Source organism: Nothobranchius furzeri, chromosome 2 (genome assembly GCF_043380555.1).
Source record: "Nothobranchius furzeri strain GRZ-AD chromosome 2, NfurGRZ-RIMD1, whole genome shotgun sequence".
Classification (NCBI taxonomy): Eukaryota; Metazoa; Chordata; class Actinopteri; order Cyprinodontiformes; family Nothobranchiidae; genus Nothobranchius; species Nothobranchius furzeri.
In genome coordinates, this window is record NC_091742.1 from 89,668,091 (window position 1) to 89,685,845 (window position 17,755).

Genomic DNA, 17,755 nt, shown 5'->3' on the forward strand with positions numbered 1-17,755 from the left:
TTTCCCGATATTAGTTTATATATGTATTTTTGTTCTAGATATGTGATTTCATCTTGAGCTACTGGTATTATGGGAATTAGGGATGTGTGTGCTTGAATGTGTGTGTGTTTGTGTGTAAAGGGTATTATCTCATGTAAACAATTGTATGAAAATGTATGAGACCCCAGGAAGACTAGCATCTGCACTTAGGCAGAAGCTAATGAGGATCTCAATAAAATGAAACAAAACGAAAACCTCCTCACTCAGCGTGTGTCCTAGAAAGAGGCTAGACTTGTCTTCATAGTGTCCTACCGTCTCACGACCCAGGTGCCTTTAGGTGGGGACAGTGGTCCTGTCTCCAGCCTGCAGCACTCCAGTCATGGGGCGGAGCACAACTCCTGGGAATGAGTCAGATTTGTTGGACTTCACCAGAATTTGTCTTTTGTCTTCAATTCTGCTCATAACTTTATTGACCGGAGCAGATCAGCAGCTCCGAGCTGTCCTCAGCTCGGAGGGTGAAAGGCTAACTCTCAGTTTGGACCCTCCTCCAAGGCTGGATGTGAGAGGACAGAGGAGAGGCAGTGGAGGGTTTTGGTGAGAACCAGGCTAAACCCTGGACTGACTGTAGTCCCAGCTGACCTGGGACCAGGTCCTGGTCAGGTAGCAGACAGACGGGCTATAATGTGATGATGTTGATGAATGAAGTACAGAAATGAGAGCAGGAGCATCATGGGAAACGTAGTCCTGATTTCATGGTACCTGTTGTGTTCCAGGGAGGCTCTGCAGGAAACGCCGTGGGCTTTAAGCTGTCCTCGCTCCTCTCGCTCGCCGACACCAAATCCAACAAGCCAGGGATGAACCTGCTGCACTTCGTGGCTCTGGTCAGTCTCCTGAGCTTGTCCACGCCGGTGGACCTGTTCAGATGGCTCAGACTCCGGCACTAAAGGACAAATCCTCTCTTTTCCCTTCAGGAAGCTCAGAAAAAAGACGAGAAGCTTCTGGAGTTTCCTCTCAGGCTGAAGAACGTTCAGGCAGCATCCAGGTGAGGCGTGTCCTCGTTAGCAGCTCCCTCTGCTGGTTCAGGGCTTTAAGGACTCCCAAATCTGTCACTTAAACTAAAACAGAGCTTGTTTTATCAGGATCTCCATGGAAACCCTGGATGCTGAGCTACAGTCTCTGACTCTTCGCACACGCTCAGTGGAGGACAGCATCCAGGAAGACGCGGAGCTTCTGCAGCAGCTGGGTGGCTTCCTTCAGGTAAACAAACCCAAACAGCTTTGGGTCATTTAGACGGACCCGTTAACGTCCCGTTCCGTCTCAGAGCGCCGCGGCGTCCCTGTGCTCGCTGCGTGACGGCAGGCAGCAGCTGAAGAGGGACGGCAGCGAGCTGTTGGACTTCTTCTGTGAGGACAGAGAGACGTTCAGGCTGGATGACTGCTTCAGCATTTTCCACACCTTCTGCTGCAGATTCACCAGCGCCGTCAGGGTAGGCTCGGACCAGAGGAGCTGATCCCTCCAGCGCCCTGGGCGCCTGGTTCTTCAGAGAGCGTGTAGAACCTCGGTGGTGAGATGTCTTTGTGTCTCCTGCAGGAGAACCTGGACAGGGAGGCTAGGGAGGCGGCTCGGCGGCGGCGGCTACAGGAGGAGGAGGTGAAGAGACACTCGTGGGCTGGAGGAGAGCAGGTTGGTGAGCTCTCAGCATCAGAACATCTGAAGGTTCTGCTGTCTTTTAACTCTGGGCCGGTTCCAGGTCCGCGGAGCCTTTGGGTCACGCTGCAGGAGCGAGACGGACATGTCTTCCATCATTTCCAAAGACGACTCAGGACTTTTGGGGGCGCTCCTTGCCCCGAAGTTCCACCTCAGCCCTCGGAGACGGTCCTGGAACCCACAGAGAAGCCGGAACCCTCCGTGCAGCTCAGCGGCCGCCGCTGCAGAGAGGGAGCTCAGCTCCTTCTTGGAAATATCAGGAGACCTCAGAGTTCCCTGGCAGAGGAACCCAGCGTGGACTACAAGACTCTCCCCTGAGAAGGTCTCAGTGTTCAGTCAGGTGGACCCCAAAACCACCTCAGCTCCTCCTGAGACCTCCTCCAACCGAACAGACTCCTCCCACATCAGCGGCGTTCAGACCAGGTCAGAATCGGTCGATATTGAAGATAAAGACAAGTCTACCTCACATCTGGAGCTTCAGGCTGACCACAACAACAACCATCGACCCAGCCTCCAGGACCTCCTCCTCCACCAGACCTCCTCTTGTCTGAGCAGGAGGTCTGATGATCACATGCCTGTGGTTCCTGAGCTCGAGGCCTTCAGCAGAACCTCCTCTGAGACCGCCCGGAACCAGGTCAAACTCCCCAGTGCTCTGGACAGGATGGAGACCAATCATCTGGACCATCTGAAGAACGTCCCCCAGGACGTGAGGAGGTCCTCCTCCCCTCAAAGAGAGGAGGAACAGGTGATAGTGTGGTGTGTGACAGGTGTGTGTGAGGCTGCCGGTGAACACACACACACAGGAACCCGTCAGGAGGAGAACCGTCAGGGCTCCCCAACACTTCTCAGTTCTTCAGAGCCTCAGCCGGACCGAGACAAGTCAGAACCCATCAGCAGCCAGCCGGCGTCCCGCTGCAGCGACTCGTCTCTGCTCGCCTCTCCACCTGGACGACGTCCCCCAGAACCCAAGTCACCCGGTCCAGAACCCGGTCTGACTGCAGAGGAGAAGGAACCGAGGAGCGAGGAGGTGTCAAAACCAGAACCAGACCCCAGACCAACGACGGGAGAAGCTTCTGCTGAGAGAGAAACTAAACCAGCAGCTTCTTCTAACCAGAACCAAACTTCTGGAATCAAACCAGCAACCCCAAACAGAACCGGTACCAGTAGCAGGTCCGTCCGCTCCCTCACACGTTCAGAGAACCAGAGCATGAGGAGGATCGTTCCCATCACGAGGTCCATACGAGGAGCTCTATCTGTGACCAAACGTCCTAAAGAACCTGCAGCTGCCAGCCGGACCTCCTCCAGGACCTCCACCCTAACCAGCTCCAACCTCAACGGAGCTTTGGTTAGACGAGGAGAACGGTCCGCTACTGCTCCTTCATCCCAGCGGCCCAAAGAACCATCAGCTTCCAGGGAGCAGAACCAGGACCCTGAGAGGAGACCTTCCATCCGCAAAGCCTCGATGAAATCTAGAACCCAGACGGAGGAGAAGATGTGTCTCTCCAGGCTGAGATCTCTGACCCAGGAAGGAGGAGGAGGCAGCGTCAGTGCTCCCGTCACACCTCTACGCAAAAACCAACCATCATCAACACCTCCAGGGTTTACCAGAAACACGGCCTCATCTTCTTTCAGACGGACCAGAACCACTTCAGGTTCTTCTCCTTTACCCAACACCGGATCTCCTAAGACCTCCTCCTCCTCTCCTCCTACCTCTACGTTGTCCCGTACAGGCTCACTGAGAGTGGCCTCCTCCTCCAGGTCATCGTCTCCTCTGATGACTCAGAAGATCCAATCACCTCCTGGACCTTCGCTCCCCGGCTCCTCTAAAGACCTCCAGCAGAACATCAGCAGGTCTCCTCACCTCAGGGAGGCCAGCAGGCCCACCAGACCCATCTGGAGATAACACGAGTCCTGGTGGTGATTCGCTCCTCTGAGTCTGGATCTGCAATGGAGGTCAGGGGGGGTCATGTGTGACATCATCAGATGTTTGTGATGAAGTGTCCAGAAGAGGGGAAGATCAGAGCACCTCTGGACAGACCCAGGATCTTCATCTGCTCCTCAAAAACATCAGAGTTCTAATTTTAAAGAACCTAAATGAAACCTGGGTCTGCAGCCTTCACCAGTAAATCCAGCTTGAACTGGTTCTGCTGGTGACTCTGACCAGTGGAGACTTTTTACTCCTGGGTTTTAGGAGATTTAACCCAACTTCTACTCTCAGCTTCTCTGGTGGGTCAGAAGTAAAATCTTTCAGAGATGTGATAAGTTTCCTAAAACGTTAATTTCTGAAGGCTCGACTCTAAAAACGGATCGTTTTTAACGAGCTGCTGCTGACATGAGCAGATTATAACTGATATGATTCATTATTTAGGTTTAAAACAGCGCCCCCTGGTGGGATCAGTGACGGCCTGTTAAATACCGTAAATCCTCTAATAGTGGCCTGGGCCTTTATTTACTCAAGCACATCCTGGTTCAAGCCTTTATTGGAAGGTGGCCAGAATTAGAGACATGCCGCAGTTTCAAATTGAGCTAAATAAACTACCAGTAGGATGAATAAAAACAAGATTTAGTGTCTGTTTGAACCTATAAAAGACTATTTGGTTAGTTTAATGAAAATGTAGTTAACATGTAGTACGTATGCATGCAGACGTTTACAACAAACACCACTGTTATAGGCTAAATCCCAGTGTGGTAGCAAACATGCCGGTAGTGCATTGTAAACACTTGATGATAATTAGGTTATGGATTCACAACAAAAGGCAACAGGCGCCTTACCGCTACAAACTTTAACCGTTCGTGTCTCGTTTGGTTTGAAGTTTAAAAAATAAGTCCTCCAACTGTTTAATCCTCATCCTCCTCAGTTCCACGTTACAACACTGAGCTAACTGCTAAAAACATTAGCACTCTACAAGCTATTTGCGGTGAGGACATGTGAAAAAAGTATTAAAAGTGTTAACAGGTCTTCTGGGAATTTCTCCTACCCCGTAAACCGTAATAACCTTTGTTCCTGAGCATGTGTGCGCATGCGCACAACACAAAAAGGGAAGCAAAGGGCATTGTCATATTTGCAGGGAAATAGGTAAGTAGTAAGTATTAGTACTTTTTATTGACGTTGATACTTGATTTTTTGGGTTAGGTTTAGGGTTTGTGTCATGTAAAACACCGTAAAATTATCCTACGGGTAGGACGTTTTGTCAGAACCCTGGCTAGTAATGAAATACACAGGCCAATATTAGAGGACTTACGGTAAACTTCTGCATAAAAACCGGGGCCTGCCGGGCCACAGGTAGCCCAGAGCCGCAGAATGCAGACCCCTTGTCTACGTGGAGCTAGACGGCGTTTAAAGACACATTGGTGCGTGTTTTTGAGTAGAAGTTATGAACAAGTCCATCTCAACCCACAGGCTTCCTGAAACAGCTCCAGCCTTCTAAAACTTTACTGATTTATAACTTCTGTTCTGCACTAAAGCAGAATAAATCCTGCAGGACTCCACTCCAGGTGAAGAGCTGCGTTTAGCGCCACAGCTGTTTGAAATAACTCGTTTTTACACAGAAACACGCGTCAGAGTGGTCAAACATTTTAATTTTTCCTAAAAGCTGTTATAACCATCAAGTCTATGAAGCTCAGATCTGTTTTCCTCCTCTAATTATGACCAAGGTCCTGGAAGCGTGATAAGCACCATCTCCTGTTGTGTTTGGTGACCTCTAGTGGTGGAGTCATAAACTGCTTCATCCCTGGAATACTCCAGAGGCCTGTAAATCCCAGGAAAGGTCGACGTTCACTAATAAATCTCATTTAAGACTTATTTTAATTGAAATTAAGAACACACACAAGTAAGTAGCTGTGATTGTTATAAAGCACAGAGAATCAGATTTATTTGTTTAATTTTTATCTAAACACACCTGATCTCAGCAGAAATACGTGAAACACGTTGCATTAAACTCATTCATTCATCCGACTGAGATATTTGGTCTGGTTCTGCTGTTTAGGGGGATACATGTTTGTTTATGTAAATCTATTTGTGTTTATCTGAATACGTGAGACTAATAAAGACTTACTGGACTCAGACTCCACTCATGCTTCTCCTGCTGGAAGACTCTATAAACTAATTTCAGTTCTGTTGCTCCTCATCTCACCAGAATCCCAGATCTCTGCTGAAATCCCTACAGCGAGACAATATTCAAACATATTTGCTCTCCGAGTGAGGAGAGGATTGTTTTTAGTGGTCAGATATTATATTTGAGATATAATTGACACTAATCTGGCTTCTGGCATGGTGCTGAGTGACCAAAGTGGTTGTTCACTTAAAGGACTAGATGCATCCTCTGCAGTCTAAGCTCCCAATTTCAAACAAGAAGCTAGAAAATGTGTTTGTGGCCAAATGGTGGCTTCAACGCTGTAAAAGTGCTTTGTTAAAGACTCCAGGAGACAGGTGGGCACTTCAACAGTCATCTGGATTAATGACTACCTGACAAACAGACCCTAGAGTGTGAGACTGAAGGGTTGAGAAGGGACAGAGGAGACAGCTTCTTGAGGAAGCTCAGGCCCTTCAAGGTTGGCTTGAATTTGAATATCTTGACTTCAGCTGGGGTTTTTTCGGATGGTAGGCAGAGGTTTGAGCACGCTACCCTGACATTGGCAACATTAAATCTGCCTTTTAGAAAAAGTTTTAAACTTGTTTTTTAATCTTTGTGTGGTGCAGCTCCAGCTTACCTGTCGAAAAGGCTACAGCAGTAATTTCACATACTGTTGGTTCTGAGAGTTACTTACTGCTGGTGGTCTCCAGGTCTCGGTTGAAGACGATGGTGGGCCAAGCTTGTCAGAGGAGCTCCTGAATTCTGGAATGAGCTTCTGATGCGTAGTAGACAGCCTGCTTCTGTGGTTTTAAAGTCTATCTTTATTCTACTTGGTATCAAGCCCCCATAATCCTGGGATGAACATGAAGCCAACACGGAAGTGGCACAAGTTGCAGTTCCACCATCATCCACTAGGGGCTGGCCCCAGAAGGGAGCAATTCCTCATCGACTCAACGACTCAACAGCCTGGGCCTCGGCCTCATGTTAATAGATGCTAGGCCATTTTGACTGATCTTTAGTTTTGTCTGTTTGTCATTTTTATTTTACAGTTAATGTTACAAAGGAAAAAACAAGTCAGTGTTAACTGTGGATAGACTCAGAACTTAAAAGTAAATGACAGAAACGCGCGACTACGATCAAAACACTGATGTCAGGAAAATAAACTGTATTGCTTCCCTTCGTCTCTTAGCGTCTTTTCCGTTAGTCGTGCTCAAGAATTTCTTCGGGTCCCATTTAAACTATTTTTAATCTTTTATTCAAAAATCCACCGGGTAAACAGTTCTGTCCACAGAGTGTGCTGCGCTCTAAAGGCTCTGTGTGAAACGCTGCAGCGCATTAGTTTCCGTCCCCGAGATCGCGGGGGGAAAAAAATCCGATCTCTTCAGCACAGGGGCAGGGCCGGTTCTATAGGGGCCCAGGCCCCTGTGGGCCCCCGTTTAAAACCGCCAGTGCTGTTTGTGTTCATGTTTGGATGTTAAGCATGATGTTATCTGGACACAGAGGGCAAGCTGCGGTTACTAACAGATCATCCAAGCAGTTTCTGCTTCTTTTTAGGTTAAATTATATTTCAGTACTTTATTTGGCTAGCTGAAAGGGGGAAATGCTGTCATTTAACTGTCAAACATGTTAGTGGGGCTGCATGAGAAACTTGAGTGGATGCCCATCTTCTCCTGTCTCCTGCCCAGCAACGGTTGTTAGAGCAGGTTGCTGGCTGTTCCCGTTTCCTGGGGCAGCCAGGACTCGCGGACCACTCCGAAGCGAGGCTCTAGTCATGCTGGTCACTTGTGGATCTCTGAGGGAGACAACAGAAACACCGCAGCTCTTTTAGTTGACGCTGTTTCACTTTTGAGTCGCACAACCGCAATTTCTCGCTAATAGTTTGCTGGTTGAAAAGGGGAAAATTCTTTGAGTTTACCAAAACACTGTTCGGTCTAAGATGGGTTGAAATATAGTGTGTTGGTGTGGCTGCTGGTTAACGAGAGCTACATATCTGACCGAGGATAGCGGAGGCTATTGGGCTTTGCTGTTCCACCGCGGTTAACGATCCGCAAGTACGCCGTCGTCGATGGTCCCGCTTTACCGCGACAAGGCTCTCTGCCCCGTATCGACATAGCCAAGTCGACTCTGGTGTCCGGCTGGGAGCGCGACACGGATCCGGGAACTGAGTCAACACTCCCAGAGATGGGACCATCAACAACAGTGGACTCGCAGATCTTTGACCGCGGTCAACCAGCAACACCCGATATCCTCGGTCAGCTTACCTAGTTATGATTTCATTCCTAAGCAGGCTGGAGGTGCCTTCGCTTTGGAGTCGTTCTACTGCGTTTTTCTTGATAAAAACGCCCGGAAAGCTCTGTTAGCTTTGGGTTATCGTGTAGCTAATGTCCCGCTAATCTCCGACTGTGGAGCCTGAGCTGATGTAAAAGGCCACGGCGCCTTGCTACGCAGCAGTCTGAGGTTCTGCTAATTTAGTCCATATTAGATCTCCACAGACGACCAGCATGACTACAACCTTGCACGGAAACCAGTCAGCCGTGTGGGTGGGCCCCAGTCCCCGGAGCCCCTTCTTAGCTTCTTGGAGTAAGGCTTCGAGTGTGTGGTGCACAAGTGTGCAGATAATTGCCAAAGTGAGACAGGGAGCGTTGCGTCGTCGATGGCGACGCGTGCCAGGATGCTGGTTGCTGTGATGCTTTTTTCAAAAACTTTTATTAACAATTTTCAAACAAACAAGCAAACAGTTATTTGAAATAATTTAACTTTCACTGCTGCTTTTTCCAGGAGGCACCTCCTGGACGCCTCCCTGGTGAGGTTTTCCGGGCACATCCAACCAGGAGGAGGCCGAAGTGAAGTCCCAAGGCATCATCCAAGAGTCTAATTCATTTCTGAAGTAGGAGGCGTATAAGGTGTGGTCTTAAATAAACACACTGATAAGGCGTGATGGGTTCTACTTGACTTTAATGAACTCGGCTGTGGATCCAGCGCCATAGAAGCGGACTCCGGCGTGTAGCGGCTGAGTGAACGTGGTCTGGACTCTGTGGAGGAGAGTCGTGGTGTCAGAGACGCTGTAGAAACACAGAATTCCTGCTCCGTGATCCAGATACACTCCGATCCTGGAGGAATGGGAGCCTGGGACCGGAGTGTTAACGTTGTTGTGCCTCAACATGAAACCAACTGTATCACAATATAAAGCCCAGGATTTGTTATTGGATCCAAACACACTTTGCTGTGAGTTCCCGGTCCTGTAGATGTTGTTGTACGAGACCGCTACAAACGCCCCCCCTTTCCTCTCCACCTCCCAGTAACATCGTCCAATCAGACTCTCTCTGCTCAGAACCTGAGCCCAGCAGGTGAATCTGTCTGGATGATCAGCATAAATCTGCTGTTCTCTAGTTGATGTAGCTTTTCTGTCTCCGTTAGACAACAGAAGCTTCCTATAAGCCGAGTTTGGATCCAGAGTGATTTCTCGTGAATATTTCAGGAAGTCTGCTCTGGTCTTTGGTTCTGGTTCTGGCAGAAGACCACCCACTGCAGTCCCTCTCAGTGAGAGGTTTGTCCCTCTGTCCCTCAGCACGTCCTGTAGAACGTCTCTGAGCTCTGACACCGCTGCTGTCACGTCCTCAAAGTGTCTCCGAGGACGAACGTTGATGCTGGATGAGTGTGGAGACCCACTGAGTGCTGACACTGAGGGGTAGTTGTGTAGAAACTGCTTGTGATCCTCTGTGTGTGAGAGCTGCTCCAGCTCGGCGTCTTTCCTCTTCAGCTCAGTGATCTCCTGCTCCAGCTTCTCCTGAAGCTCCTTCACTCGCCTCACTTCAGTTTCCTGCTGGGATCTGACCTGCTGCTTCACATCAGAGCTTCTTTTGTGGATGAGGTGGACCAGCTGATGGAAGATCTTCTCACTGTCCTCCACTGTTTTATCAGCAGAGACATTGATGTCCTCCACCTCCTGCTGAAGAAGCTCCACGTCTTTCTGTCGCTCCTGGATTCTCTGCTGGATTTGTTGTCTCCTCACCTGGAGCTCCTTCTGCTTCTCAGCTCTTTCTGCTGTAACTGAGACTGTTTCATGTCCTTTATGTTCATCCATTAAGCAGAGAGAACAGATACGCTGCTGATCAGTACGACAGAAAACCTTCATCACCTCATCGTGGAGACAACAGATGTTCTCCTGGAGGTTCCTGGAGGGACTGATCAGCTTGTGTTTTTTAAATTGTCTGGTGCTGTGATGAGGCTGGAGGTGTTCCTCACAGTAAGAAACCAAACAGACCAGACAGGACTTGACAGCTTTCCGTTTCCTCCCAGAGCAGACATCACAGGACACATCTTCAGGTCCAGCATAGCAGAGATCAGCTGGGGCAGCTCCGAGTCCAGTCTTCTTCAGCTCCTCCAGTAAAGCTGCCAACACGGTGTTCTTCACCAAAACGGGCCTGGGTCTGAATTTCTGTCTGCACCGAGGACAGCTCGGGATCCTCCTCTGATCTTCTCCATCCCAGTGAGCTTTAATACAGCTCATGCAGTAGCTGTGTCCACAGGGAATGGTCACCGGATCCTTCAGGAAGTCCAGACAGATGGCACAGGAGATCGATTCCTGATCCAACCAAACGTTGTTCTGCTCCATGTCTCCTTTCAGAACGAACAACTAAATGAATTTCACTTCCTTCAACCTGAAACTACAGTGACAGCCCTGAATGTTGCCTAGCAACCGACATACCTGTTGGTTTAACTCATGATCTTCAAACTCTGTGAGAAGTAACAAGGATTTAGAAAAATTCCTGCAGGAGGAGTGGTCAGAAGCAGTATTGAACCTGCAGTTTTACAGCTGTTTATCTGCTACGTCACAAGACGTAAGCAAGAGTCTTTATTGGGTTGGAGCCCGTCTTAAAAGTTTTCCCTCAAATACAGTTTTTAAAGATGGGGTCTGTAGTCCAGAGTAGTTCCCAGCAGCTCAGCGCTGCTAGCCAACGTTGGCTCAGTTCCACTAGTACCTGCTTTGCGTGACACCACTCTAATCTGGTTTAATCTAGTCCACATGACGCGTGAGGGTTGTGCTTCCATTGCAGTGGAGAAAATACGCTTCTGGGTGGAGGTATTTATAACCAGCTATCCTTGTGTTGTGCAACGTGATCTGTCGGCGACTCAGGCATGCGAGGAATAACAACAGCAAACACGTTCACATTCTGCTCACTCTGGTGCACGGACTGCAGAGATGTGATGATGGTAAGCTAATGCTAAACCAGCTGCAAAAGGTCCAGCTAAAAAAAAACCGTCAAGTAAATAAATGATTGTTTACAGCCAAACACACATCTGACCTACAAGTTTGTGCATTTTGAAACAGATTGGCCTTCATGTTACTGAAGCACTTTTGGTTCAGTTGTGACAGGAAAGAACCAGGAAGTGGTTTGATTAAGTCTTCCTGTAGGAGAATCAGCGTGCACCTCTCTGTTTCACCGCTGGTTATTATGGTCTGTCTCAGTGTTTCATCTAGAGGCTCTCGGGGGTGTGAGAGCTGCATTCCTCTTTTAATCTGCAGGTGTTTGTAAAAAAATCTGAAAGAAAAATTCTTCATTTTCACCTCACATCTGATTCTGTTTACTGAAGGATGTCAGACATGAAGTAAGGAGTGGAAACTGCAAACCTTCAGCGGGTTTTTTTTTTACATTATAATGTGAGTAAATCAGGAATTCAAAAGGAAACTTCCTCATTAAAACACATTCAGTAAAGGCACTTTTAGGGTTCTTTTAAAGATGTTATAAAAATAACACTTCATCGCATAGACAACAACAACAACCCGTGTAGAGCACGTTCACACACCCACGAGGTTGAACAAAACACTGAACACAACGTAGAACTAAAGGCATCTTTATGACCAGTCAGGATGTTAATGAACTTATTTAACACATAATTAAAAAAAACATGAAAAGGAAATTATTGGAATACATTTGTGTTTTGATCCATTTTTCCAGTTTCCACTCAGTCTGATTCTTACAGAGCTGCACTGATTCTTGTTTTTGGAGCCAATGCAGATTTCTGATTTTTACGCACCTCTTACTTTCAGATTTCAACACATTCTGATTCATCTCAAAGAATTACGATTACAGATGTTTACATCAGATTCCTGTTTGACTTTATAATAGCAGGTTTGACTTTATAATACCAGCTGCATTTCCATTACTGGAACTTCAGGGTAGATTTACAGGAACCTACCGACACTTTACTGGGCCGGCCGAACGGCCGTTATCATGAACCTTCTGAGTACCTGAGGGGTGGGTACTCGGAGTAGCCCAGTGAACAGCCCGGTGCAGGTGGTGGGTGGGAACGCTCTGGGATTGGTTGTAACTCAGTCGGAAATGGTGTTTTGTTCACTGCTAAACATATACATACATACATATACATGTATATATATATACAATATATATACATGTATATATATATATATATATATATATATATATATATATATATATATACAATATATATACATATATATGTATATATATATGTATATATATTGTATATATATATACAATATATATACATATATATATATATATATATATATATATATATATATATATATATATATATATATATATATATATATATACAATATATATACATATATATGTATATATATATATATATATATATATATATATATATATATATATATACAATATATATACATATATATATGTATATATATATATATATATATATATATATATATATATATATGTATGTATGTGTATATATGTGTATATATATATATATATATATATATATATATATATATATATATATATATACATGTATATATATATGTATATATATATACAATATATATACATATATATATATATATATATATATATATATACAATATATATACATATATATGTATATATATATATATATATATATATATATATATATATATATATATATTGTATATATATATATATATATATATATATATATATATATATATATATATATATATATATATATATATATATGTATGTGTATATATGTGTATATATATATATATATATATACCGAAGAAACCGGAAGCTGTTAGCAGCGTTAGCTTGTTGTTTGTTAGCAGCGTTAGCTTGTTGTGTGGGTGTGTGAGGTGAACCTCTGAGGCTCTGCAGCAACAATGTCTTCAGCTCAGTCTCTGAGAGAGTTTATCAGAGAGCGGCTAACTGCTGCTGCTGCAGAAATATTCTCCGAGTTTGAACAAACCATCGTCCGCTACGAGGAAGAGATCGATCGTCAGCGCAGACTGCTGGAGATCAGCTGGAAACCACAGATCAACTTACACAGAATAGGTATGAAACAACAGCGGGACTCGTGTGGTTTTACTGAGGACACAATCTCAGGACAGTCTGCTTGGGTCCGTTTGCTGCTCTGAAGCTTTTTGACACAACTGAGCTGGTCAGTCGGTAAACTTTGTTCCACTTTAGAGAAATAAACCAATAACATTTCAGGGGTTTAGGACGTTTTCAGTAAAATTTTTATTTTCAGGAGCTTAGCGAACATTTTCAGCTGATGTTCTACAGTCAGACTTGTTTATAACAGTTTAGTCGGATCTGTTTGTGGACCAGTGACGTAGCCAAGAAATTTTCACTGGGGTGGCCAAAGGGTGATAGGAGGGGTGGTCGAGATAAGAACGAGCAGGTAAAGAAAACAGCTAAATTATTTATTTACACGTACACATTATAGTATATCAAATTCAATTGGACACCCGTGTTGCTCAGTCTCACTAGATGTTGGGAGCCTTTCAGTGCTGCCATTGTTCAAGTCTGCCTGGCCATGTTTATCTTTATCTTTGAATAAATTTGTCAAAAAAGGTCCTGTCTGCACAAAAACATTTACCTCATTATCAGGACAAGCTTAGCTTTCTATATATATGTAAATATTTTGCAGTTATTTTGTTTATAATTACCCAAAACAATAATGTAATAACAGAAAAAACAAAAAACGGATTTGATTTTTCTTCAGAAATTTATGAATAGAAAAAACTAATGTACATGAATAAAAAAATCTGACATAGCATAACTCAAACCTAACATTTATTACAACTTTGTATAGATTTTTTTTTACATGTACAACTTTCAGTGTCTGAGTTTCAGGTGATATCGTCTGTCAATGTTGGCGTTTTTAGCTGCTGTGGTCTTCTGCAGAGCAATTCCTGTCCTGCTGCAGACAAAACCCTTTCTTGCACTCTTTGCACATCCAGGGAGTGTGTTTTTTTGCCCTGAATGTATCTGTTTCATCCCTGAGTGGAAGCTGATAGCCAGAGGTTCTTCTGGGGATAAATCTGTGTGGTGTGGGTTGACGGTACCTGGGTTTGATTTTCTTGTCCAGGAGTCCAGAAGATGTGGAGCATCTCCAGCAAGATCTTGTCTCTGACATTGCCTGTTGCTGGTGATGACTCTTCATCAGAAGAATCTCTATAATTAAAAATATATCAAATGATATAACATTTATTCAAGCACTAAATACTAGAAAATGAAAACTGAATAAAATAAAATACAGAACTAAAGCTAGAAATATATTTGAGATACTTACTGCGTTTGTGATGGAAAAACGATGTAGGCACATCTTGCTCCTCATCAACAAATCTTTAGGGAAATTTCCTCTTTCTAGAAGATTTCCTGATTTCTTTCATTATTTCGAAAAACGAATCTAACATAAAATAATAAAAAGCCTCCGTTAAAAACGTAGCTGAAAAAAAAGAACTACGGGTGGTAAACAAACACGACAAAACAATGTCAAAAATAACTATATATCCTAAAATTACTATATACAAACATAAAATAAGATGTTTACCGAAAAGATTTATTATTTACATCAATAGAAGAGATAGAAGTTGAAAATACGTGTCGAAAACAATTCCTCCGCTCCTCGAGGAAGTGTGATCATTTCCTGGTTCTTGGGCAGGGACTTTCGTAACATTACCGTAATGTGTTGTGTATCACTGGAAAGCGTAGAGCAGGGGCGGGGAACCCTGGTCCATGGAGGGCCGCTATCCAGCATATTTTAGTTTCAGCCCTGCTTCAACACACCTGAGTTCAATCAGCAGGTGATTAACAGGCTTCTGCAGAGCCTGATGAGCTGCTGAACAGGTGAATCAACCGCTGAAACACAAGTGTTGGAGCAGTGTTTCCCCTAGGAATTTTTCAAGCTGTGGTGGAGGTGGTGTTGGCGGGGGGATTATGACACGTCTCACCTTTATGTTAATATTGTTTTATTTGATGCGCTCCACTTTGAACTGCACCAATCCAGCGACTGCTGCATTTTAATAACTAGTATTAAAGGTGAATACACCAATATTTGCACAATAATAATTTCTGTTTTAAACTCTCAGTGACACACTTTGCAGGGTGGATTTGGCATTTAATTTTTCTTGGCGTCTGGAAAAACATCTTCTTTTGCCCCCCTTTATTTGACTTTCTGCCCCCTTTATTTTGGTCCAAGATCATTACTGGGCTGGCCCTATTAAAAACATTCTACACCCCTGCTTAGTAGACTTAATGAAGTATTTTTAAGCCAGTATAAAAATGACTGAAACACAAATTTACATATTTGGCGTTATTGACCAATATTTTTGATTTAATTTATTTGTTAAGAACATCAAGATGCATTACAGTGAACATTATAATAAGCTGGGCGGACACTGTGCGACTTTTTCACTCGTAACACAGCTTCAGCTCAAACTGTACGACTTCAGCGTAGGGTAGATCTCACGAGTGTAGCGTTGTGGTTTTATGCTCTTTTATGAAAGAGGAACCATGCTACGTATTAATTCGGAATATTAATTTTTAATAAATCAATAACCAAATTTTATATTGTTAAGAAGACTCAAAGGTTGTTTTCATCGATAAACTGACGATAATATCTGTGTGTCTGTGTTTCAGTTCAATGAGGAAACCAGTTTGACAGTTAAAAGTTTTAATTCTTCAAATTAAACTAATGATTTTGAAAATTGACAAACAGGAAATAACAATCAACATTGGCAACTTTGTGGGACAATCTTTAACAGTTGATATGCTGTTCTTGCTCAAATAGACCTTCTGGTGAATTTATGAAGATTGAGAATGTCGTAACATGAAAGCGTGTGTGAGTCTGATTTTCAGGTGTCTGAGTGAAGTGATGGTTTGGATAAACTTCGGTCTTATCAGAGAACTGCATCAAACGCCAAACACCGTGCTCTGTCTCACCGAATTCTTGTGGACCCTCTTTCGGATCCGGGCCGTGGAGGATGTTGTGGTTCATCCAGATGACACCGGCGGCTGACAGGGGAGACGTAGGTGTCGAACGGAACCGGTCCAGAGTTGCCCTCGGTACACGTGGATGGTAGAGCGTTTTGTCGATGCGCTTTCTTAAGTTAATTCACTCAGAAATCAAAAGACTCGGTAATGAGTCTGCGTTGGAAGTCGCGATTCAGCTATTCTGCCTGGCTTGGCAGGAACAGCGTGAGAGGGGGGGGGATTGAGCCAATGGGCTCCGTGCCCCCGTTAGCGGTTGTTCACACGTCCTCTCTCTTTCGTTGTCAAGCACGAACTGAAATCATAAGACTGAAACTTACCAAAAACCTTTCTCCTCTCAAAGCAAACGTGTGCGTCAGCAAATGTGTTTTGGAGTTTACTGTGAGCAGATGTGTGTGGGTGTGTGTGAATGTTTGTGTGCTTGAGTGTGTGTGAAGGTCAGCAACAAACATCCTCAACATTATTTAAGAATGGCTTCATTAATCCATTATAATTACCCAAAGCCTAATAGTCATTCATTTGATTAAAACACATTTATAATGAGCAAAATGATAATGGTTACTTTAACATTAAAATCAAGAAACAAAGTTTTAAGACTTGTTATGTGTCACGCCCTGTCCTGTCTACTCTTAGGTTTGGTCTGTTCTCCGTTAATTGCTCCCACCTGCCTCTTGTTTCCCAATCACCATAGCTCCCGCTCCTCTTGTATTTAAACCCCTTCTGTTCTGTGTTCCCTGTCGTGTCGTTGTTTCAGTGTTCCAGCGTGTGACTCTAATAAATCAATGTTAGAAGTTCTCACCTGCCTGCCTGTTTTCCTCCCCGCGTGTGGATCCTTGCCTCACCTCAGCTCACCTCGCCACACGCGCGTGACAGAATGACACGACCACCTGAAGGGTCCAGCGGGGAGATCCTCCCATGGAAGTATTTATTCCAGTTCTTCTCCGCCGACTATCGACCGGCTTCTCCTTCCCCAGCTCCAGTTCCGCCTCGCCGCAGACGGCGTCCCCGACCTTCTGCCTCGGCGTTCCTCGCCGCCCTTCCGGAACCGGACGGGAGGTTGGAGGGAGAGATGCTCCGGGATCGCTCCAGCTTCGAGGGCACGAGGCTGGCTTTCTGCTCCCCCGGGGTTGGTCCACGGCGTGGGGAGAGACGCCGGAATCCACCGCAGCCCTGCGCTTCAGGACGGAGCTGCGAGCCCACCGCTGGCCGTGCTCGGCGAGCCAGTTCGGACACGCCCCCGGTCAGACCAGCGGTCCCGTCTCCGGCCGAATCGGCGTCTGCAGGAGGAGGAGCTGCGCTCGCAGCCCTGTGGGCGGAGCACGCCAGTCTACAGGTTGAAACAGCCCAGGTTCGTCAGACCATCGAACTCCAAGTCCTCCAGCTAGATGATCTGCTCGCTCAACTCCGCGGGCTCCAGCTGGACGAACTGTTCGCGGCTCCGGCTGAACCAGCTGTCCCGCCTCCGGTCCACTCGGCTCCTCTGTCATCTGTGGGAGGTGGAGCCACACCCACAGTCCAGCCAACTGAACTGGCCAGTCAACGGGCTGAGCTGGTCCGGCTTCAACAGAGCGCCCATTCTAATCAGCTCCGACTCGACGCTCTGCGCTCCCTGTCTTCAGCACTAGCACTGCTCGTTCACTCAAGGCCTGTTCCAGGGGGGGTCCAGAAGCAGACGGTACCAGCCCAGAAGCAGACGGTTCCGGTTCCGGCCCAGAAGCAGACAAT

General features: G+C 45.5%; 3 protein-coding genes across 3 annotated transcripts in view; 2 read left to right on the top strand and 1 right to left on the bottom strand.

The window, feature by feature from the left end:
* Positions 1-5,751, top strand: part of LOC107376813 (FH2 domain-containing protein 1) — a 12,964-nt gene extending 7,213 nt beyond the window's left edge. The window contains exons 8-13 of the mRNA XM_054748654.2: positions 753-860; positions 951-1,021; positions 1,119-1,236; positions 1,301-1,465; positions 1,570-1,662; positions 1,730-5,751. Coding sequence (XP_054604629.2) covers positions 753-860; positions 951-1,021; positions 1,119-1,236; positions 1,301-1,465; positions 1,570-1,662; positions 1,730-3,589 — 2,415 coding nt within the window. The 3' untranslated portion in view covers positions 3,590-5,751. The remainder of the gene's footprint in view (positions 1-752; positions 861-950; positions 1,022-1,118; positions 1,237-1,300; positions 1,466-1,569; positions 1,663-1,729) is intronic.
* A 1,977-nt stretch (positions 5,752-7,728) lies between these two features.
* LOC107376831 (tripartite motif-containing protein 16-like) lies at positions 7,729-11,548 on the bottom strand. The gene has a single exon (XM_015946137.3). It carries the CDS (start codon positions 10,372-10,374, stop codon positions 8,704-8,706), a length of 1,671 nt encoding a protein of 556 aa, XP_015801623.3. The 5' UTR covers positions 10,375-11,548; the 3' UTR covers positions 7,729-8,703.
* A 1,266-nt stretch (positions 11,549-12,814) lies between these two features.
* Positions 12,815-17,755, top strand: part of LOC107376773 (coronin-2A) — a 29,641-nt gene continuing 24,700 nt past the window's right edge. The window contains exon 1 of the mRNA XM_070548241.1: positions 12,815-13,087. The gene's annotated coding sequence lies outside the window, so the exon portion shown is untranslated. The remainder of the gene's footprint in view (positions 13,088-17,755) is intronic.